General features: G+C 46.5%; 2 protein-coding genes across 2 annotated transcripts in view; one reads left to right on the top strand and one right to left on the bottom strand.

Annotated features, from left to right (window-relative positions):
• Ptx3 (pentraxin 3, long) overlaps positions 1–4,671 on the top strand; it is a 5,558-nt gene extending 887 nt beyond the window's left edge. The window contains 3 exon segments of the mRNA XM_013016127.1: positions 18–493; positions 4,005–4,352; positions 4,354–4,671. Coding sequence (XP_012871581.1) covers positions 18–493; positions 4,005–4,352; positions 4,354–4,671 — 1,142 coding nt within the window.
• Veph1 (ventricular zone expressed PH domain-containing 1) overlaps positions 1–24,446 on the bottom strand; it is a 117,681-nt gene that overhangs the window by 81,881 nt on the left and 11,354 nt on the right. Inside the window, exons 3-4 of the mRNA XM_013016183.1 lie at positions 19,396–19,611; positions 11,490–11,664 (exon numbers count right to left, since the gene is read on the bottom strand). Coding sequence (XP_012871637.1) covers positions 11,490–11,664; positions 19,396–19,611 — 391 coding nt within the window. The remainder of the gene's footprint in view (positions 1–11,489; positions 11,665–19,395; positions 19,612–24,446) is intronic.

Below are 24,446 nucleotides of genomic sequence, written 5' to 3' on the forward strand. Positions count from 1 at the left end.
CCACGGGCTGCCGGCAGGTAAGGTCCGGGCCGCGGGGACCCGCGGGGACCCGCACGCCCTCCCTCCCCCGTCGTGTTGCGATTGCGCCGGGTCCACTCCGTGGGAGCGCACGGCCCCGGCGGTCCCCCACCGCGCGCACCCCGTCCCGGGCCGGATATCTCCCTTTCAAAACGACCCCCGACCCGAGAGCCCGGAGGAGGCTGGGGACGGTAACCGTCACAGCCCTGACCCAGACCCCGGGACCCCTACGCCGGTTCCGCCAGCCCCGCTGGACCTCACCCCCACCCCCCGCCCCCACACACCCCGCGGCTCGCTTTCCCTCCGCTCGGGATTTCCTCCTCTCCTGATTCTATCGGGCCCCTGTCTTCGGGGAGCTCGGATTTCTCCGCACTACGTCCGGCAGACTTCCCGCCGAGTTGACCCGCCCTCCGCCGGCTCCTCCCACGCCTTCCCCGCTGGGTCCAGTTCCACCTCCCCGGGGTGGACCGCGAGGGTCAGGGGCTGTCGGTGACCCTCCCTGCCCGTGGTAGCCCAAGACTCGAGGGCCACCGACCAGGGACCCACGATTGTCCGTGGCCTCCCTGAAGCCAGAATCACACGGGGTGAGGGAGGAGGGAAGGTCTTGGAAGCCAGAAGTAACACTGCAGAAGTCAACTTTTCTAAAAACAAAACAAAACCCAATAGGTGCGTTGTTTTAGAAGGTCAGTGCAGGGACGTATAATTCGAATGTTTCATGAGAAATCTCAGAAACAACACAATTGCAAGCAATCCCCCCACCCATTATTTCCAAGCAAACGAGGAGGTGGGGGGGGACCGTTCCTAAGCCTGTGGGGGCACAGGCTTCATGGGACCTGCTGAGGCAGGTTGTGCATCTTCTAAGTATCGGAGATCGCGAGTCAGTGGAGTAGTTCCTGAGCTGTGAAGTAAGCTTCAGACAGAAAGCGTAAAATCCAACATACAGTAGAGCTCCTCAACGTGGTAGCAAACAGTTCTGTGCTATTGTCATGCACGGATTTAGTCTATTTGCACATACAGGGTACATAAAATCCGGGAGCAGTTCCTCCAATAAATCTTTCCCCTGCCAGCCTCACTCCCAAGGGGGGGCTAATCATCTTGCTGGCCCTGTAAGAACCTGGTTTTAATTTTGTTTAATCTTTGATAGAATAGAAAGACTAGCTAAAAGTCACTTTGTGATTGTGCTTCTGCCATTTAAAAGAGGAATCAAGAGATTCTATCACTGGTCTCCCAACCCCCCCTGCCCCCCCCAAAAAATTCCACAGAAATCTTCCAACATGAGCTTCCACCAGGCACTGTACCCCAGCCAGAGAAATCGGGGTCTCCCAGGCTCCATCAAGGGGCTCTGTGGAATGCAAACCTGACCCCTGGCCCTGCTTCAACAGAGACTTAGTAAATTACATTGCAGTCAGCTCCCTCTTGAGTACCTCCTCACTGAAACCTAGCAGAGATCCGAATCCTCAAACACCCACAGATATGACAGCCTCTGTCCCACGAGCTTTGATTTTATTAATAGGGCAAAGAAAAGCATCACACCAAGCAAATCTAATAAAAAATGCCTCATTAAGGGCTGGGAAGGTAGCTCAGTGGTAGAGCGCTTGCCTTGCATGCCTGAGGCCCTGGGTTCGATTCCTCAGCACCACATAAGCAAAAAAAAAAGCCAGAAGTGGCACTGTGGCTCAAGTGATAGAGCACTAGCCTTGAGGTGAAGAGCTGAGGGATAGCACCCAGGCCCATAGTTCAGGCCCCACAACTGGACCCCCCCCCAAAAAAAATGCCTCATTAGGGACTGGGAAAGTGGTGCAGTAGTAGCATGCTTACCTTGCATGCATGAGGCCCTGGGTTGGATTCCTCAGCACCACATAAGCAGAAAAAAGCCAGAAGTGGTGCTGTGGCCCAAGTGGTGCTGTGGCTCAAGGCAATAACCTTGAGCTGCAGAGCCGAGGGACAGTACCAAGGCCCAGGGTTCAGACCCCATGACTGTAAAAAAAGCCTCATTAAAAATTAATTTACAAGGGCTGGGAAGGTGGTTCAGTGTTATAGTGCTTGCCTTGCATGTATGAGGCCCTGAGCTCGATTCCTCAGCACCACATAAGCAGAAAAAGCAGGAAATGGTGCTGTGGCTCAAGTGGTAGAGAGCTAGCCTTGAGCTGAAGAGCTGAGGGACAGCATCTAGGCCCAGAGTTCAGGCCCCATGACCGACAAAAAGCAAAATAATAATAAAATTACAAAACCTCTGACATTAAGTTTTTCACAGAACAATCTGAATTTTCAGGGGTGACAGGACCAGTGCTATGCATTAGTATTGTGCTTGGTTGTTTGCTTTCTTTCTTTTTGTACCAGTATTGACTGGGGCTTGACTGGGCCTGGACACTGTCCCTTAGCTTTTGTTTTGTTCAAGACTGGCACTCTACCACTTGAGCCATGGCTTCGCTTCTGGCTTTTTGCTGGGTCATTGGAAATTAGAGTCTCTTGGGTTTGTCTGCCCAGGTTGGTTTTGAACTGTTACTCTCAGATCTCAGCCTTCTGGATAGCAAGGATGACAGCTGTGAGCACTGATATCAGGGCTCTTGTGTTACTTTTATATGACTTTGCTAGATCACTGCATCTTCTTTGACTATCATTGAAAGATCAAGTCTTTTCAGGACCAAGCCTGGATCAGAGCCACCTGTTGGGCAGTAACACAGGCTATCAAAAAACTTTACATGGAAAAAATGTAAAGTTTTGTTTCTTGGAAGATCTGTCTAGTCCCCAATTTGTCTTTACATGCTATAGGAATCACTATTTTGTGGTTCATCATCTGTAGGTTGTTATAAAGTGAATGCTTAATCTCAATTTAGTTTCTAAAAATTTCCCTCTCTATATACATATATATTCTCCAGAAATCTGAGCTTATCTGTTAAAGGCTTTGGCACCACCATTCCCCAAACATACCTATGTCTTCCCTTCCAGCTCTCAGCCCAGTCATGTGGCCTTGGGAGGGACATGGTTAACAGCAGACTGACCTCTTGGCCTGATGTTAATTCTTCCTAAGGGCTCTTCTGCAGAAATGTGTTCTCCAATGAGGCCCTTTGAAAAAAGAAGGCACTACTCAAAGATTTTTCTATTCCTGCTTAACTATTGAGCTCAGGCTTTTTCACTTACAACTATCACTGAACCATACTTCTGCTTCCAGCGTTTTGCTGGTTCATTGGAGATAAGAGTCTCACACTTCTCTGCTGAGGCTGGTTTTGAATCACAATCAGATCTCAGCCTCCAGAGTAACTAGAATTACAGTTTTGGGCCACTGTAAGGGTTTATTTGACCAAGTTAAGCATTTTTAAGCATGTCCTTAACCCATTAAGTCCTTTTTGAGTGCTACACACCTTGTTTCTTACAGACTCACAGAGGAGATAGGGCCTTTTATACAGAATACTAAAGCCTAGCGACTAGGGGCTTGCCAAGAGCTGCCCAGTCTCTAATAGTAGCATAGCAAGCTGAATTTCAGTGACATGGCCAAATGTAAGGATTCTGTTATTAGGAGGCAGTAGAGTGTGAAAGGGGCTTCCGCAAGCAGGCTGCTCACATTAAAACCCAAGTTTAAAAGCCTCATCAACTAGACATGCACAGCCATCCTCAAATGTGTGGTATATGAAGGTGGATTCCCAGGTTCCATCTCTGATGTGGAATTCCTCTTAATGATGGAGACTGGGCTAGGTGTATAGCAAGAAGAGGAGATGGCGCTGAGCTCCAGATCCTTGAAGCTTACAGGATCATTGTCTGATGTAGCTCAATGTGACTGGACCACTGGAAAAGCAGCAACAAAGAAAAGATGGCAGTTGGAGGGGAGGGATTGTGAGGCCTGGTTCTCATTATTGTGCGGGTTGGGGCTGGTTGGCCGGGTTTTTCTTCTCTTTGGGGCTCTGGCAAGGTGGGGGGAAGGTGGGAGGCGGCAGACAGTGGACAGAGGCCTCTCCATCACCAGCGATGTGCATGGTGATGTCAGTTAGATGGCCCGGAGTGCACGTGTCTCACGCCCGCCCCTCTCCCCCCACTCTCGCCCGGCAGGCTGTGAAGTGGCCCTCGTGTTCCCGATGCGCTCCCCGCGGATCTTTGGCAGCGTGCACCCCGTGCGGCCCTTGCAGCTGCGCGCCTTCAGCGCGTGCCTCTGGGTGCGGACCTCCGAGGTGCTCAACAAGACCGTCCTCTTCTCCTACAGCACGGAGCAGAGTCCACGCGAGCTGCAGCTCTCCCTGGGTCCCCGCGCCGTGGAGCTGGTGGTGGGCGGGGAAGGGCAGGGGCTGTCGGCGGCCCGGGCCGTGGCCCCGGGGCGGTGGACGCACCTGTGCGGCACGTGGGGCGTCGCAGGGCGGCCGCGCCTCCTTGTGGGCCGACGGACAGCTGCTGGCCGCCGCGGCAGAGGTGGCCGCTGGCCATCAGGTCCGTGCGGGCGGCGCCCTGCGGATGGGCCAGGAGGGCGGCGGAGGCGCTGGCGGCGTCGACCACGCTCCCGCCTTCTCGGGATGGCTCACCGGCTTCAACATCTGGGACCGTGTCTTGAGCGAGGCCGAGATCCGCGAGGCCGGCGGGGACGAGTCCTGCCACGTCCGCGGGAACGTGGTCGGCTGGGGCGTCACCGAGATCCTGCCCCATGGTGGTGCGCAGTACCTCTCCTAGGCCGCCACCGCCTGCCCGCCCCACGCGCGACACGGACATGTGCGCCCTGCGGGGCCGGCCAGAGGACCCCCACGCATGCGCGGACACGCGGCGCCGGAAGGGCTCGTGGGGTGCGGCGGGGAGGCTGGGCCACGCATGGCCCCGTTCCCATCCCCTCCCGGGCGGCGGCGCAGAGGACAGCGGCCAGTCGCTTCGGGTTCGTCTTGCTGTCAGGAGAACAGGAGGCTCGCAGTCCTCCCTCTGATACACCCCCAGACCCCCGCGTGAGCTCGTAACAAGCGCAGGGGGCCTGCACGGCGGTAACCGCGGCCCTTCCCCAGAACACAGTCATGTAAGTTATATTGTAAAGTGAGTTTGTATTAATTTTATTTTTATAAGTCTCTCCTGTAAATAAAATGTTTTATAACACTAGCTCGTGTCCTCCACTTGAATTTGGGTGAGTGAATGTGTGAATGTGTCAGTGTGAGTGTGTGAGTGTGTGCTGGGCACAAGGCTTGACCTCAGGGCCCACACTGTCTCCAGACATTTTTGCACAGGGCCAGCAGTCCGTGTGCTTACACGCCATCCGTGCCCTAGCTCTGAACAGCTGTCTACTGTGTGCGATGGTCCTCCCCACCCTCCTCTCTGGTTGGAATGTGGGGTGGCTCTGAACAGCTGACTGCTGTGTGTGATGGTCCTCCCCACCCTCCTCTCTGGTTGGAATGTGGGGTGGCTCTGAACAGCTGACTGCTGTGTGTGATGGTCCTCCCCACCCTCCTCTCTGGTTGGAATGTGGGGTGGCTCTGAACAGCTGACTGCTGTGTGTGATGGTCCTCCCCTCCCTCCTCTCTGACTGGAGTGTGGGGGTAGTGGCTGTAACTCCAGTCACCGTCTTGTCTTGTACCATCAGACCCCACGCTGTCACACAGATCCATACCAGTAGGGGAAAATCTGCGAGCTCAGGCTGCAGAATCCAGGACTGCTCTGCAGATGTGAGATTCAGTTTTCCCTTAACTCTGTCTGGCTTCCACTAAAGCCATGCCACTCTGCAACAATCTACAGTGCTCCCTCACCATGTGAGCATGTTCACCTCACCTTTGGTGCCATTTGCCTTTCGGGAGGCCTATTTTGGATTTGAGGACAGGAAACCACTCAGCAGATCATGTAACTTAAGATGTCACTGACTGAGAGTCTAGGATTCTTTTCCATTGAGTCGTTTTCTGAGTGTGCACGCAATTCGGGTGGGTGCAGGCCTCCCCCTCCTACAGGGCCCCATCTGCTGGTGAAGTGGAGAAGGTGTCAGCTCTGACAGGCACCACGTTCAAGGCTGGGCTAGCAGTCCTGAGAAGGCTCTTGTCTGTTCCAAAGTGTCTCTCTCCAGGTTTTTATTCATATTCTATTATGTTATGTGTACTAGTATTCAGGTTGAATATTCCTAATAAAATGAATTAATAGCTCATTACTTAAGAGTATTGGTTTAGTAATTTTTTCCCTAACAACCTGTAATGCATTACCTTAAAGCTGTTGGTTTTTTTTTTTTTCAGGAAGAATTGTTCCATGGATTTTTAATGCTTGAGTATCTCTCTAGGAAGTATCAAAGTTAACAAATGGCCATGGCTATGACTGTAATAATTTACTAGGGACCTGGTACATGGCAGGTACTACATTGTTGCTGATAACAATTCCGATGATGATGATGATGATGATGATATTTGAAGAATCCCAGAAATCATGATGAACAGTGGGCTGAGAAATATTCCAATTATAGATGCTTTATTGACTTACATCTAATCTGTCCTGCGTGATACATATTCTTATTGCTATGTTGGAATAAATTTTCTAACTCCATTTCTCTGAGACTTCTCACTAAGCAATGGTTTGAATCTTGTTTCACACAAAGGAAGAAATGAGATAAAATTTGCATTTATTTTTAATTAACTAGACAGCCTTTTCTGGGATGTTGTCAGTCAATCATAAAGGAATTGGAACGCTTTTGTAGACAATATGACATTTTCTTCCCAGATTTGCTTAGTTAGGTTTCCAGTCATTTGAGCCATCTTGTGGTTTGTGCCAGGGCACCAAGGTGAATGGTATGTTGAAAGGGCAGACGTCCTTCTTAAGGCCCTTGCTTCAGAGATGTCACTGCTTTCCAGTTAGATACCAGTGGTGTAGACGACGTCACAGAGGTCCTGATCAACGTGTACAATAGACTTCCCTATAAGCTCTCAACACGATCCGTTAAGGCCAGAGAGATGCTCCTAATAAATCAGTCACCTTGCATGCAAGATGTGGTAGCTCATGTTGCTTCTTTTTCCCATACTGGACAGGTGGCCTGGCCCGTATGCATGCAGCAAAGAATAAGTTGGGAGAACTCAGGTGACACCTTGGCTTATTTTTTAATTCAAATTCAAGTGGAAGCACTCACTAACGTACCCATTAGGTATAATTTGAGTTTATTCTTGTTTTGTTTTTGTGACATTGCTATCAGTTTTTATATCCAGTTTTCTATTTCACCTGAAATTAAAGACATGTGCTATGGACAAATATCTTAGGATAACTCATTGAATAGTTTACTCTTCTATTGCAAAGCTTCACTGCTGTATATTTATCTAGTTTTCAGGTCTGTAAGGGCTTACTTCTGCCCATGGTTCATGCTACTTGCCTATTCTTGCACCTGCACTGTGTTCTCTTCATTGCTAGGATTTTACAACGTTAAGGAAATTATTGCCTCCCCCTACTGCACAACTCCTATCTTCAAAATTGGCTGAGATATTTTATTCTGTTTTGTCTTTTTTTTATGGCTTTGTCGTCCTTCATAGTAATCTCAGTTGGAATTTTACTGTTTCACTGAATATGTTAAAAAGTGACATCTGAGCTACATCAAATTCTTCCATTCATGACATAGTATATTGATATATTTGCTTATCTTTGATTGCTTTCCAAAATGTTATAATTTTATTTCACTCTTTTACTAGGTATTGTGTGCTTTTTTTCCTGCTTTAAATAATATCATTTCAGCAACATTTCAGCTGCTCAGGAGGTTGAGATATGAACAACATGGTTTGACACCAGTGGGGCAGATAAATCTGTCAGTCTACTTCCAATTCATTAGCAAAAAGCTGGAACTGGGGCTGTGGATCCAGTGGTAGAGCACTGAGTTCAAGCTCTAGTACTGGCGAGAATAATAATCAACACATAAATAACTATGAATATATTTTCAATTAATTGTTCCTGGGTTTTGACATCACTTTCTGCAAGTTTACAGAAATTTCTCTTATTGTGTCTAAAACCTGACTATGAAGTATTTGGGGTTTGCTTGTAGAAAATCTTATTTTCTTTTTCTTTTTTTTGGTTGGTTGTGGAGGCTTGAACTCTGGGCCTGTGTGCTGTCCTTGAGCTCTTCAGCTAAAGGCTAGCACTCTACCACTTGAGCTATAGCACCACTTCTGGTTTTCTGGTGGTTTATTGGAGATAAAAGTCTCACAGAAGCAAACAAGAAGGAAACATTCAGAGTTCGGCAGACACCGCTCCATGTGTCCTTTCAAAAACTCCTATTTTTTTAAAAAAAAAAGTCTTTGGAGATTTGGTGGACCATAAGCACAAAAGACATTAAAGATGTTATGCTGTGGGAATCTGTTTCTTGGATATGCTAGGCAAAATGCAGCTTCTTTACAGGAGGCTGTGTCCACTTTAATTCTCAGGATGAAGCCTGGGCCATCATGGTTAGCTATGGAGGGCAGGATGGCAAGGGGAGAGCAGGAGGGACCAGAGAATGTCCTGGACACAGGCTGAGTAATCATATGCCAGGTCAGCGAGCTGGCAGGAGATCTGTGATAGTTATGACTGAGGAAGAAGAGGGGTGGGGCGGAGGAGAAGTGAGAAACGGTAGTTATGCCCCAGTATTTGGAAGCTTACTGTGTGAAAGAGCAACATGGGGTTTTGCCCCAGGGAAAGGCCTACCACACATGGGAGGTGACTGGAAAGAACTTCTGTAGATTGTCTCTGGCCCTAACGAGTTCAAATAGAAGGAGAGAGTCATGATTTTATCTTCACTATTCTAAGCGAATACCTATTGAGGGCTATGTGCAGGCCTCCTTTCATGTGATTGCCCAGACCAATCTGTTATGCAGAAGGAAATGAAGGCTCAGCAAAATGAAGCATGCAACCAGTATTTGGTGGAGCTGGGATTCAGCAGTAAAGTAGGCTTTCCAGTGAAATGGCCATGACAGAGTCTTGCTTTAAGCTCCCTGCGATTCAGCATGCTCATCTAAAGATGATACCGTGGGCATCTGTAGAGTCTCTGTGCCCAGTGCTGGTTCCTGACCACAGTCTGGATTTCTTCTGGATCAACTCCTTCTTAATCCCTCACCCGAGTGGTTCTAGTGAAGCTGACTCCATCTTGTTTTGAGGGTGGCTGGCAGCCACAGCTCTGCCATTTGATGTACAGCATGCACTGGTAGCAGTGATGGGTTGGCTCAGAAATGGTCATGTGGTCCCTGTCAGATTGGAAAAACTGAGGCATTTTCTGGCTATTAGTATTCCTGATGAAGGGGACCTGAAAGCTGGGGGACATGAAATCAACCAAATCCACAGAAAGCAAGCTGAGCCATGGCTCTGGGAATGGCCATTGAACCCCGAATCAAGTAACAACGGAAGTCTGAAGTCCTTGTGTATCTCTCAGTCACACAACGTGTCTGCAAATTGTTGTTCTGGTTCCTCCTGAGTCTCCATCTCTTCTTCAACCTTCCTTTTTCTCTTCTTCAAGCCATTGATAGCAGGACTTTTCTGTCACTTAATTCTGCTTATTGGTAAAATGGGGTTTTTATGGTATCAAGTGATATAATCTACCATAAAGAAAGCATGTAATAAATGTTAGCCATTGTAGTTATTATCAGCGGTACTGTAATTATTGGGGAGCTGAGCTTTTCTTTTCTTTTTTTTAGAAGTATAACTATGGGAGAACAAAGATTAGAACACTACAAGCTAAAGAAGAAGGTATAAAAGCTAAGAAAAACACTGTAAGTAATGAGAAAAGAAATCAGTGATGATTTCCAAAGCTGTTTGGCAGGAGGCAAAGCTCTGCAAAGCAGAAAACGATGCAGTGACACAAAATTCTTTGCTTTGCAACCCCAGAGAGTGACTGGGGAGTTTTACAGTTACATCAGCTCTAAAATCTAAAACCTTTCATAGGTCTAATTACCATTTTTATGGTAATTTTAATACTGCCTGATCAAATAAACCAAGTCATTTGTTTATATCAAATGCTTGCAATGACTTTAGAAAGTGTATTTTGTGTTTCAAAGATTTCTTCGTTATTGAAAAAGCATTAAGAACAAACAAATGGATGAGCTAGGTTCTTGGCAGCTGTAAAGATATAATAATTCTTTTTTTTTCTTTCATAAATTACTTACAAGCCTAACTACTATGGTTTTAAAATGCTTGGTGAGTATTAGAATTCTTTCCAAAAATTATTTTCAATGTGGTAAAAAAATCATAATTGTTCCTCTGGACTTTTAGCAAATTCAATACCACATATAAAAAGGAGCTATCAACTTGATCCTGCAGTTGAAGGAGCTCACTTCACAAGGGGTTGATGCTGATCCTGAGCATGGAGAGGGGGTTGTGTCAGCCATATACAGGAGGGGTTGTGTCAGTCAGATGAGAGATGTGTCAGTCATATTGTGGAAGGGGTTGTATCATCCATGTACAGGAAGGGGTTATGTCAGTCATATATGGGCCAAAATACTCATGGACCTCATGCATTTTTATTAATGATGGCTGGGGACGTTTAGATGCATATCAAATAATACAGTACATTGTTTTCTGACCACAAATACAAAAAAACTCTGGTTTCTGGTAGATCTGAAACCAAAGAGAAAAGGAGAAGGCAGGTGAATGGTCTGTCACCTGACATGTTTCATTCAAATGTGGGGAGAACCATCAGAGGTGTGCTGAGCTGGTTGTTTGCGTGCGTGTGCTTGCGTGTGCATGGTAGTATTCCCGAGTCAGGTTCCTATTTGTGAAGTCGCTGTGCATTTTCCGTATGCCTCATTGCACAAGGCTTCTGCTTTTGGAAAGCAGAGGAGAAGGAGGGTTTTTGCCCCACCGGCCTCAGCGAACATTGCCCACGGAGCTGTGGCCTCACTCCCCATGGCTGAGGGTGGCGCCGGTTGAGTGGAGTCGTGGGAAACAGCTGGGCTTCGGGGCGTAGGGCAGGAAGGAGGCCCAAGGCTGGGGCTTGCGCCTGGGAGGAGAAGCGGGCTCTGGCAAGGACTTTCCAGTCCATTATCAACTTGTGCCGATGGAGCACCCTGTGCTCCGGGCTGGCCCTCCACGCACCAGCCCTCCACACCCACGGCCTTCCAAGTGCACTGTCCTCCAGGCCTGGCCCTCATGCACCATGTGCCCCTCCACACGCCCCACGTTCCTGGCCTGGTCTTCCATGTACGTATCCGATCTTCCACATACGCATGGCCCTCCACGCGCCCCTCACTCCAGGCCCAGTCCTCCACACACGCTCCCGGCCCTTCAAACACACATGGCCCTCCACATGCACGGCCCTCTACGCTCCCCTCACTCCAGGAGAAGTAGTCATGTATTTTCTGTATACATCATTGTTCACACCTGGCCCTCCGTGTGCACATGCCCGGCCCTCCGTGTGCACATGCCTGGCCCTCCATGTACCGCCAAGCCCTCCACATACTGCCCAGCCCTCCTCATGCACGCCCGACCCTCCACGTGCAAGTTCCCGGCCCTCCACGCACTTCCCGGCCCTCCACATGCGTGTCCGTGCCTCCAGGATGCACTCCTCCACCCTGACGCACCCAGCTTGCCCGCACCTTGCAGGACGCTCGACAGCACTGCCTCCGTGTGACCTGCAAGCAACTCCGCCCTGGTGGTGGCCGCCAGTGACAGGTAGTTGGACAAATTCCTGCGCATGTCCTTGCTGCTGCCATGCAGGAATTTCACGGCTACCGGAATAGCCACGGCCATGACGGGGGGCCGGTCGTAATTCTGGGGAGACACAAGCCAGCCACTCATAAATGAGTCATGGCTCATCCATCCATCTGTCCATCCACCCATCCATCCATCCATCCATCCATCCACCCACCCAGCCATATCCACCTAGCCATCCACCCACCCATCTATACATCCATCCATCCATCTGTCTGTCCTTCCATCTGTCTGTCCATCCATCATCCATCCATCCATCCGTCCATCCATCCATCAATTGTCCACCCATCCATCCATCTGTCTGTCCATCCATCCATCTATCCATCCTTCCATCCATCCATCCATCCACCCATCCGTCCATCCGTCTGTCCACCCATCCGTCCATCCATCTGCCCATCATCTGTCTGTCCATCCATCCATCTGTCTATGCATCTATCCATCCATCCATCCATTCACCCACCCACCCACCCATCCACCTATCCATCCATCCACCCACCCACCCACCCACCCATCCATCCATCTGTCTGTCTTTCCATCCATCCATCCGTCCATCCATCCATCCGTTCGTCCATCCATCCATCCACCTATAAAGTATTTACTGAGCTAGGCTCCTAGAGTAGAGTTATGATAATACGGGTATAGGGTTATGGTGGGTCAAAATGCATAACATCAATGAAAAAGAAGTGCACCTCTCTGGTGGTAACTGTCATGGCACCTCATGTTGGGGAAGGGAGCAGGGGAAAAGCAGGCCCTGGATTCTCATCTGAACCCTGCTGTGTTCACGGGGTCCCCATTAGCCAGCCTTCACCTGTACAGGATGTCACCATCTTTCCCAGACATGCTGGATAGGCCCAGTGCTAGAGGTTCATGCAGGGAACCCTAGATGCTCAGGAGGTGGGGGTCAGGAGGGTCACAGGGCTGTCCTCCCCATCCTATCCCCAGTCAAAATGGTTCCAGAAATCCTGTCTCCACAGGTATATGTCTATAAACCAAGTGACACACAAGCATAAATGAGATCACAGTTCCAGACCCCTGCCCCCAGGAGAAAAAGTATGACTACCTCAAAAGGAACCAAGCAACAAGAACTGGAGGTGTGGTTCTAGCAGCAGAGCACCTGCCTAGAAAATAGAGCCTGAGTTAAAACCCAGTACTGCAAATGAAATATGTAAATAGATAGATAATGGACAGATGGATGATAGATAGATGGAATGATTGATAGATGATGGATGGATGGATAAATATAGACTGACCACTCTCTGATAAGTAGATCTCACAGGCTGGCTGTGATGCAGGAAGACTTTCTAGGATTTTGAGTGTACTGACCATGTTTCAAAGAAGTCCGGGTTAAGGATCACCATCTAAACACAAGCCTACACATTGGCAACCAGCATCCTGGTTCAATCCACAGCCAGTAACACATTGAAGGGAGACCTGGGCAGGTGGGGAGATATTAGGAGGAGCTGTCACTCCCTTTCCTTTGGTGGAAGGTTGCTGGGTTTCTACTGACACATGGCTAGAGATAGCATTTCCCAACCCTCTTTGCAACTGGGTGTTGCCAAGTACAGCTTCAGACAATGGGATAGAAATGTGTGTGTGTGTGTGCGCGCGCGCGTGTGCGTGCGCGCATGTATTGGCACTAGGGCTTGAACTCAGGGCCTTTTACTCTCTTTTGGAATCTGAGCTCATGGATGGTGTTCTACTCCTTGATCTGGGACCCTAGTCCAGGATTTTTGCTGGTTTGAAGATAGAGTTTCTCAGACTGGTTTTTGTGTGTGTGGGGGGGTGGGAGAGGGGGGTTTGTGTTGCTTTTGAAACACAATTCTCCACATCTCAGCCTTCTGAGTAGCAAGGATTACAGGCATGCACCACCTATGCCTGGCTTGTATGTTCAGCTTCTCTGTTGTCATTATTATGGAGGGACTGGAGCCTGAGTCCTGTTCTCCTTTGAATGCTGCCTGGGACAGAAGGTAGAAAACTGAGCAATTATCTAGACCATAAGTGAGAGAAACCAGGCATTGTTTGTTTGATGTGCGCAGAGAAGACAGAGAAGGAGCCTGGGTTTGTGATACCACAGAGTCACCATACCACCCCTGGACTGCTATCCTGAGTTGTTTGATGAGAGATGAGGTAAATTCTATGTTGTTTAATTCGTTTCTATACTGATATCTTTGTCATCTGAGTCTGTATCTTGATACTGCAAGGCCTGGGCCACCTCTTCTGTTGTTGTCTCCTCCTCCTCCTCCCTCTTCTGTTGTTGTTTTTTCCTCCTCCTCCTCCTCCTCCCCCTCCCCCTCCCTCTCCTCCTCTCCCTCCCCCTCCACCTCCTCCTCCTCCTCCTCCTTTCTGTCGTGGGGCTTGAACTCCAGGCCTGGACACTGTCCCTGAGCTCTTCAGTTCAAGGCTTGGCCTCTACCACTTGAGCCACAGTGCCACTTCTGGTTTTCTGGTGGTTTGTTGGAGATAACAGTCTCACTGACGGGGCTGGGAAGGTGGCTCAGTGGTAGAGCACTTGCCTTGCATCGATTCCTCAGCACCACATAAGCAAAAAGAAAAAAGCCGGAAGTGGTGCTGTGGCTCAAGTGGTAGAGGCCAAGCCTCTACCACTTTTCTGCCCAGGCTGGCTTTGAACAGTGATCCTCAGATCTCAGCCTCCTGAGTAGCTAGGATGACAGGCGTGAGTCACAGATGCATAGCCCACTTCTGTTCTTAAAGTTTCTCTTGGAGCTTAAAGAGAAAGCTAAATCTGGGCTGGGAAAGTGGCTCAGTGGTAGAGTGCTTGACTTACAAGCATGAGGCCCTGGGTTACCACATAAACAGAAAAAGCTGGAAGTGGCGCTGTGGCTCAAGTGGTAGAGTGCTAGCCTTGAGCTGAAGAGCTGAGGGACAGCGCCCAGGCCCACAGTTCAAGCCCCGCAACAGACAAAAAAAAAAAAAAAAAGAGAGAGAGAGAGAGAGAAAGCTAAATCTGTAGATGGTAGGAAATAGAGGATTTCACCTTTCCCAAACCAAGTCCTACAGAAAGGACAGAATAAAGAACATGAGGCAAAGATCGTCAGTGGCATACAGGTCCCTCGGCAGTATGATGTCATCTTGGAAGTGGTGACAATTGGGACAAGTAGCTATTTACATGGGAGAAAACTGTGTATTCACTATTATACCAGGCATAGCAGCAATCAGCACCAGACACACAGCATATCTAAAGATGAGAAAAGAAGATTGAGGCAGAAAAGAAAGCACACAGAATATACTGATGGCCGCAGGCCTACCTGGAGGCCAAGATATCTTCAAACTGAACTCAAAAATATTAACAATAAAGAGAGAGAAGGGCTGGGAATGTGGCTTAGTGGTAGAGTGCTTGCCTAGCATGCATGAAGCCCTGGATTCAATTCCACAGTTCCACATAAACAGAAAAAGCCAGAAGTGGTGCAGTGGCTCAAGTGGTAGAGTTTTAGCCTTGAGCAAAAAGAAGCTCAGGGACAGTGCCCAGGCCATGAGCTCAAGGCCCAGGACTGGCAAAAAAAAAAAAAATCACTGTTTAGCTAGGTGCTAGTGGCTCACACCTGTAATCTTAGCTACTCAGGAGGCTGAGATCTGAGGATTGGGTGGGAAAGTCCATGAGTCTCTTATTTCCAATTAACCACCAGAAAACCAGTGGTGGTGCTGTGGCTTAAGTGGTAGAGCGCTATCCTTGAGTTGAAGAGCTCAGGAACAGTGCCCAGGCCCAGTAGTTCAAGCCCTACCACCGACAAAAACAAAAAAAAAAGAGAAAGTTATAGAGTAGATTAAAGGAAGAATTTCTAGTTATCAAGTGGCAGCATTTAAAAGTAAAAGGATAACTCCCACTGTGAAAGAAGACATTTGCAATACTCTTATCCAACAAGTCTCACATACCTAGAATATATAAGAAAATCTCCAGATCTTTGAGAAACAGGAAACACCCAAATAGAAAATTAGACAGATATTTTACAAATGAAGATACCCAAACAGTCTAACAGCATGACAAAATTGCTGTTTCTTTAGATGCTAATTTTGGTCTAGGTCCTAATGATGAAGTTTTGTTAACTGAAAATTAATTCAGATATGAGCTAACCATTTTTTCTTAGCTATCTTATGTCACAGGAAAGAGTTGAAATTCAGCTTCAGGTAGACTCAAAAGTTAGCATAAATACAGTAAACTATATGCAAGTGTTGCCATCTTTGTTTCAGAATTTTCTGAATGTGAATGGCACACTGTAGTGGGTTCAATATGGAAGCCAGCTCATTCACACAATTCTTCTCAGAGATTCTTCACCAAAGAACTCCAGGTGTGTCTGATCTATTCTGGCTCTTTTGCCAAGGACAGCTTGAAGGTAGAGAGGTAATGTATGCCTTCCATCAGGAGAACCGACCCCCTTGCACACTTGTAGCTTGTTGAACAACAAAGGTATTGGCATTGAAGCTGTGAAAGAAGAGTCAACGAAAATCACCATTTCCAGACCTGGATGATTTTAAGCTTTGAAGTCAACGTTACTTGCCAGTAACAACAACATTGAAACCAGCCTATCTTAACCAGTCTGATCTCTTTTTTACAACAACTGTAGGTGCTCTGGAGAAAAATAGTGACCAGCTAGTCAAGTCTATTTCTGGTTCCAGTCGAAATGTATGTCCTCACCCCAGATGACTAACACCATCCTGTAAGCAAACAAACCCAAATTTTCTGTTTCCCTCCCACATGAGTCTTGGACCTCTCTCAAAGGAAGAAAACATCAAGAAAATAGCAATTAGTTCACACAATCACTAAGGAATGGCCACCAGAGCCTCTTGGGCCCAGTGTCTAGACAGTTCCTCGGGCATCAAGAAGTCATGGGCTCTGCTATGACCAACAGGATGTGAGTGAGGCGCGAGGAGGCCAAGATGCCGCCGGACAGCAGGTTCTGGGGAACCAGCAAGTAACAAACAACCCCCTCTCAGCGCCCGAGCCCTCGTTCAAAGGCAGCGAATGCAACAGATCTCAGGCCCATAAAATTATTTCTATCTCCCAAATGATTTGGATCACAGATATGGCACACGGTCAGACAAAGTCTGGTGGCGCCGGTCCTGCAACTGCACCATGTACGCAGCAGCTGGCAGTGTTGGAAGCCCTGGCACGGATTCGAGCTTCAGCGTGAGTGTCCAGTGCTGGAGAGGAGACTGAGTGTGGGTGCTTGTAGGGTCAGCTATCTACTGCTGGAGAGGTAAAACAAAAGGGCTTTGTTCTACGGTTGCCAGTGATTATATTTCTTAACTGGATAAACACCAGCCGGAGATTTTGGGAGAAGATTTTTTCTTCTTTCGAAATTGCACTTTGGGACCATTTCCCAGCGTTTTAAGATCGGAAGGAAACAAGCTAGAGTAGAAGAGATCACTATGTACAGTGTCACCAATTGAAAAGTGTGCTGGTTCTCGGGTCTGACATTCAACTAAAGAGCTGTAGGAAATGATCGAGCTTGAGAAAAATTCAATTATTAAAACACTCCTTCTAGCATTGTCACACTTATTTTGGAATTACCTATAAAGTGCCAGGTTCCTTGCAGCTTGGCTAAATAGAAAAATCTATTGACACAATTTTCCAGGGGGCATTGTGACAGATGCTAAGATTCAGACCTCAGGGGCGGTGGCTTGCCTCAGTTCTCTTCCCTTCCAGGCCTCTGTCTAATGCTGGGATCAGATCCTGGGCCCCACTCTGGAGAGCAGTGTAGCTTTACCAAGCCAGGGGCATTATTTCTCCAAAGCCCATTCATTTGTTCTGTTACTCAGTAAACATGATTTGAGCACCGGCTCTGCACTGGGTGCTAATTTTAGGTGCTGGGATCACTTCCATGAATAAACCAAGCTTATAACTTGGGCTAGATGATCAGACAATGGCTCCAATAAATAATGGATGAACTTAATTGTCCTGGGAAAGTGTTGGGTGCAGCTGATGACCCTAGCAACCATAGTTAATGTTCAGGCAACACTTGCTATATGAATGTGCTTTGACTCCTCACCACAAAATCATTTTGGCAAGGATGGGCTCATATAAGCTCCTAACAAGCTGCTCCTATTGCCTGCATCTTGCATACAAGGAAACTGAGGTCACAGAAGGATGGAGTTGGCCAAGATTATACTAGGGTGACTTGTAGAGCTGAGATTGCCTAATCTTAACTAATCTGAGATTATCAATAGAATCTCAACATTATCAATTAACAATCTGATTGAGATAGCCAGTCCTTCTTCTGTATGCCTGGTTGTCCTGCTGTGACTGAACGAGGACTCAGCAGGACTGGCAAGTGGACACCGGACTTCTCTAAAAAGAGGGAAACACATGTGGTCTGATTTAGGAATTATTCCTTGTGCCCTGTCCCTGGGCAGCCCCTCTGATGATGTCTCTCTTTGTATAAGCATCAGCAGAAGGGCAGGGAGGGGAGAAGAGATGACATGGCCACAGCTCTGGTCAGTCAGTCTGGTGGGGGAGAGGCCCTGGCTGCAGGAATGGCTGGAACCGGCTCTCATAGCACCCAGTGGCTGCTGGCCGACCTGCCAGTTCTCCAGAATGTCATTCTAGCACACCATCCAAGTCAACAAGAGCAGCAGTCCCAGTGTACTTCTCAGTCTCCACTGACCCTCTCCACCATGTGTGTGTTCATCTTGGAAGGCCAGTGCCTTGGGAGGGGCAAGATGGGGTGGGGGAGGAAGGGAGGAGAGGGGAGCAGGGATCTTCTTTTTCAGGATTTTTCCAGGAGATGAGCAGTAGACAATGGAAACATAGCTCAGCGGAAGCTCTAAACCCCACACAAACAGTAGCTTAATTTAGGTACTTGTCCACACATGGAGATTGCTCATGTAGTAAGGGGCCTCTGAGTGTGCATTCATCAATTACCAGTACCGGATTTCTGTGGATTGATGTCCTGAGTGGGACTTACTGAATCCTCCCTTCCTCCTTCTCTCTTTCTCCCCTCCTCCCCCTTCCCCCCCCAACACCCGTTCCTTCCCTTCCTTCCTTCCTTCTTCTCATGTACCTGTACTAGGACTTGAGCTCTGGGCCTTGTGCTCTAGCTCAATTTTTTCACTCACTACTGGTACTCTACCACTTGAGCCACACCTCTACTCTTCCTTTTTGGTGGTTAATTGGAGACAAGAGTCTAACAGATTTTCCTTCCCAGGATGGCTGTGAACTGCAATCCGCAGATCTCAGTCTCCTGAGTAGCTAGGATTACAGGTGTGTGCCGCCAACACCCAGGTTACAGTGAGACAATTGTAAGTGTGCTTCTCTCCCAAAATGTCCCAACTTCAAAGAGAAACACCGGTTTTGTCCCGAGCCAGGCATTGTGCCCCAGCAGAGGAGGGGGAGGCAGGACAGAGGCACTTGTTTTCACCATATCTCTAGCTTCATCTCCATTCTTTCCTTGGACCCCACTGAGGGGAAAGGTTTCCTCGCATGCATTTCCTCTTTAGGATCTGGCGTATGTTGCTTTATCAGCTGCTTCTATGTGTACACCTTATGAAACACATGGGAGGTTTGCAGTGGTGTTACCTGAATTCCTGTAGAACTGGGGGCTTGATAGAACCTTCTCAGTGTATTACTTAGCAGCCTTCTGGCTTAGTAATGGTTTGTGGTGTGTGTGTGTGTGTGTGTGTGTGTGTGTGTGTGAGCGTGCTGCTGGGCCTGGCCAGTGGTGTAGTCGCACAGTGTCTAAGTGGCCCTGGGGTACAGGGTCTTGGCACAGAAACATCATGCGCTTCCACATGCTGCTGGCTCGGCATCCAGCTGCTAGAACATGAGCACCCACCTACCTGCAGAATGCAGCTCATGATGTCCGATGCAATTTTGGCATGAGGTGTGTCTTCGTCTTTCCCGGAAGGTCTCAGGCTGTGTTCCAGGCAGGCGTCCCAGAGCCCTACCAGGGCCTTGGCGTGCTTCTCAATGGACTCTGTCTCTCTGATGGCTGTTGTTATTCTTGTGATACAGACTTCAACCACGGCCTGGTCATTGTTACTGGTTTGATAATCCTATTTGGAAAGGACACCTTCATGTTAAGTGATAGTCTACAAAGTCATCCTTCAAAGGAGGGAACACTAGCTCTGTCACTGAGAAAATGGAAGCCATTCTGGGTGCTGAGGGACAGGAGTGAGGTTGTAAAGCCGGACATCATACACACCTTCTCCCCCTGAGACGGCGCAGATGAGCAAGTTTGCCAAAATACCACAGGGTCCTACAGCACCCACCAAGGAGGACAGTGAGAGCCCAGAGGAGCTCCATTAGTCATTTGCAAGTGACTTTAATCTTCAGGCTATTTGACTGTCAGTAACAGTTATGAAAAAGAAAGAATTCAAGCAATTTTTCAGTTCTCCTCATGAGCTGCCTCTCTCTTTCAGGATACACATGATACAGTGAATGGGACAGTACATGCCTTGCACAATTCCCTCCTGCATCGTGGATTCATTGTACTCTAGATTCATCTAAAGAAGAAGTTTCTGAGGTGAAGGGCAGGGATATTTTCAAGACTCATAGCATGACTTTCCAGAAAGTTTGGGGGGATAAAAGTCATTTACCCTCCGTCAGCAGGGTGAAGACCAGGTTAGTTCTCCCTCCCTGCCTTTGTAAGATCAAAGTATTTTAAGTTTGGTTTATTTTTGTAATTTAATCACTGAAAAACAGTATCTCATTGCTGCTTATCTTAGGAATTTCCTTGACCCAAAGAGAGGTTAGATATTTTCACATCTTTTTGTCATTTGTATTTTCTTCTTTGAAAATTGTGTACTGTGTCATGTCTTTTTTTTTTAACCTTAGATGACTTTATTTTGGTTCCCCTTGGTGCACTATGTTTTTCTATCAAGGGTATTACACCAGTATTTGGGTTGCAAATGTGTCTGCACATTTTATTATTTTTAGAGTGTTTTGTTACTACTTACTAATACACTAAGAATTTGGATAGTCATACCTTATCAATCATTTGATGTTTCATTGTTTTTCCTTTTTTATTTAAAAACATGTTGCTTTCTTTATTGAAAAGTATAATGAAAATCTAGCAAACCCCTCTTTTTTTCTAGGTGAATAAAAAAGTCAACAAAATATTCCATTATTTGTCATTTTAGAAATTCACCTTAACCAGTCAATATAGTGTTTTAATCTGTTTTTAGAGAAGCAAATTAAAATGTCTATTTTCTTCTAAGTAGCTACTGTGTTTTGCTGCTTACTACTATGTATTAGACATTTCATTTCCAGGGTTGGGGGGTCAATCTCAGCAATAGAGAATTTGCCTAGTATGTGCAGGGTTCTGGGTTCAAGTTCACACACACACACACTCATTTCCTAGAAAATTGCTCTGTATACATGAAGTTCAGTTGCAAGGCTGTGTTTTCTGTTTGATCTGTTTGTCATTTCTTTTGCAATTATACTTTTGTCACTTTGTTTATTCAAGTCCTACAAAGTTTTTTTTCTTTTTCCTTTCTTTTTCTGTTCTTTTCTTTTTTTTCTTTCTTTTCTTTTTGCCAGTCGTGAGACCTGAACTCTGAACCTGGGCGCTGTCTCTCAGCTCCTCAGCTCAAGGCTAGCGCTCTACCACTTGAGTCACAGCACCACTTCTGGCTTTTTCTGCTTCTGTGGTGCTGAGGAATCAAACCCAGGGCCTCATGCATGTTAGGCAAGCGCTCTACCACTGAGCCACCTTCCCAGCCCCAACTTACAAAGTGTTTTGAGGTGCTTCCTTTTGTATCTTGTCTTTTTTTGTTCTTGTTAACAAACACATTGTGGTTTACCCCTTTAAATTAGCTATTACTCATGTAGCAAATCCATTGTATTTTGTAAGCACTTGATTAGCTCAAGTTTTCTTCCTTATGGAAGAAAGTAGAGCACCTACTGGGTTTTCTAGAAGGACTTCTGTGGTTCTTGCTGCCTTTCTGAGGTGTGTGCATTTTACCTATCAAGGCTTATTTTGTTATCAAGAATTTTCTAAGCTTCCACATAAAAGTGATGATTCCAAGAACACTGATTTGGGCTGGGAATGTGGCTTAGTGGCTGAGTGCTTACCTAGCATGCATGAAGCCCTGGATTCAATTCCTCAGTACCACATACACAGAAAAAGCTGGAAGTGGTGCTGTGGCTCAAGTGGTAGAGTGCTAGGCTTGAACACAGAGCGGCTCAGGGACAGAGCCCAGGCACTGAGCTCAAGCCCCAGGATTGGCAAAGAATAAAAAACAAAGACCAAAAAAGCCCAAGAACATTGATTTCATCCTTTCCTTTTTGATGTAAAACTTTATGGCCAAACCAAGATAGCTCAGTAAATGTTATAAATCATATAGGACATGTCTCTTTCACTTTCCAAAGTTTACACATTTTGTTCAATTTCTTTAATAAGCATAATGTTGGCTTTTGTCAGTGAGACAGATATTTGGTACTGTAAGTTATAGTATTAAAAAAGAACCCATATATTCTCTTAGTTTTCTGATTCTGGTTTTCTCTCAAGAATGAAAAGTAAATTTCATTAAAATGTCTTTTTGGAATCTATAGACAAATTACTCTTGTTCTTACCACTATTGTGACAAATTAGAGAAACAGTTTCCTATAGTCAGTTAATTTGACACTCCCAGGAAATAGCTCTGTTCCTTCTCCATCATGGGAAACCCCAGGATCAAAGTGTTCACTCAGAAAGTCAGAAGCCAGCCAAAAGACCTGAGCTTGTCGCCGATGTTTCAGGCTTTTTTCCCCCTTTGCAGAAGCAGAGGGTAGACTCTTAATTCCTGGAGGCAGAGATTAAGAACAAGAAGAATGTGTAGAAAGTTTCAGGAACAAGCTTTTATCTGCTAAAAGGAGGCATACATAAGCATTTGAACTTCCAAGAGAGGAAGAGCAGTAACTTTGCCAGAATATTTTTATGGAAAGCAGCAACAAGATTTGGGGTAGCTACAACAACTGCTGCTATTCTGTTGCTGTTACTACTAACAAGTGGCTTGTAGATCTGAAGGAAATGCCGACATGCTTGGCCGTTGCTCTGTGGGCAAGGCAGCGTGGGTGACAGACAGACGACTCCCTCTTTTGGCCACCACAATTCTCCTGGGAAGTCGTCTCTGCTGGCTTCCCACTTGTGATTACTCGGGATAAATTCTGATGGACTAGCTTAGATTAGCAATCTTTGTCCCTCCCTCCCCTGGCAGGCAAGGCAGCAATCTGCCAATGCTAGTGAGTCTTGGTGAAGACCCCATCAAGAGGGGCCCTTTACCAAAAGAAAATTAAGGCAGAACAACAGTTCCATTTGCAATAGCCTCAAAAAAATTCTTAGGAATCAACCTAACCAAAGATGTAAACGATCTTTATAGCGGAAACTATACAATTCCAATGAGAACACCAGGAAATGGAAAGACCTTCCATGTTCATGGACAGGTAGAATCAATATTGTGAAAATGGCCATACTGCCAAAAATGATATACAAATTCAATGCACTTCCCATCAAAATCCCAATGACAGTTTTTACTGAGATAGAGAAAACAATCCAAAAATTCATATGGAACAACAAAAGACCTAGAATAGCCAAGGCAATTCTAGGCAAAAAAAAAAAAAAAAAGCAATGCAGGTGGTATCACAATACCAGATTTCAAAATCTACTACAGAGCCATAATAACAAAAACAGCTTAATATTGTCACAAAAATAGACCTGAAGATCAATGGAACAGATTAGAAGACCCAGAAATAAAACCAGATATAAACAGCCATCTGATATTTGACAAAGGAACCAACAACATACAGTGGGTAGCCATATGCAGAAAACTAAAAGTGGATCCCTGCTTGTTACCACATACTAATATCAGTTCAAAGTGGATCAAAGACCTCAACATCATACCCAAAAATCTGAAACTGCTGCAAGAGAGAGTAGGAAAGACATGAGAACTTATGGGCATAGGCAGGAACTTCCTGAACAGAGTCTCAGGGGGCATAGCAGACTGGAGAGAGACTCAACAAGTGAGACTACATCAAAATAAAAAGTTTCTGCACAGCTAAGGACATAGTCAACAGACTGGCAGAAGATCTTTACCAGCAATACATCAGACAAAGGCCTAATATTAAATATACACAAGGAGCTCAAGAAACTAACCCTCCCAAACCTAATAAACGAGACACTAAATGGGCAAGGGAGCTAAGGAGAGACTCCTCAGAAGAAGAGGGAAGAATGGCGAAGGAACACCTGAGGAAATGCTCACCATACCTGGACATAAAGGAAATGCAAATCAAAATAACTCTGAGATTCCACGTCACCCCAGTTAGATTGGCTAAAACTGTGAATTGGCAAGGATGTGGGGGGAAAAGGAACCCTACTGCACTGCTGGTGGGAATGTAAACTAACACAACCACTCTGAACAGCAGTCTGGAGGTTCCTCAAAAAACTAAACACAGACCTTCCCTACAACCCAGACATACTAGTCTTGGGCATCTACCTGACCATCATGAGCCAGGATATGATAAGGACACCTGCACACCCATGTTTGTTGCTGCACTGTTCACAATAGCCACAATATGGAAACACACAGATGCCATAAAGATGAGTGGATCCAAACAATGTGTTACCTATATACAATGGAATTTTACACAGATATTAGAAAGAATAAAATAATGTCATTTTCAGGGACATGAATGGATCTTGAACAAATCATATTAACTGAGGTAAGCCAAGCCCAGAGAGATCTAAGGCATATCTCCCTGATATGTGGAAGTTACATCTAAAATGCACTGGGATATGAACAATTACACAGAATTCCATACTCACATACAATGAAACCAAAAGAAGATTATCTTTGGAGAGAATCACAAAGATGCAAGCACCTTTTCAGCTGTATATAAAATAATACACATA

This window comes from Dipodomys ordii, unplaced genomic scaffold (genome assembly GCF_000151885.1).
Source record: "Dipodomys ordii isolate 6190 unplaced genomic scaffold, Dord_2.0 Scaffold30, whole genome shotgun sequence".
Classification (NCBI taxonomy): Eukaryota; Metazoa; Chordata; class Mammalia; order Rodentia; family Heteromyidae; genus Dipodomys; species Dipodomys ordii.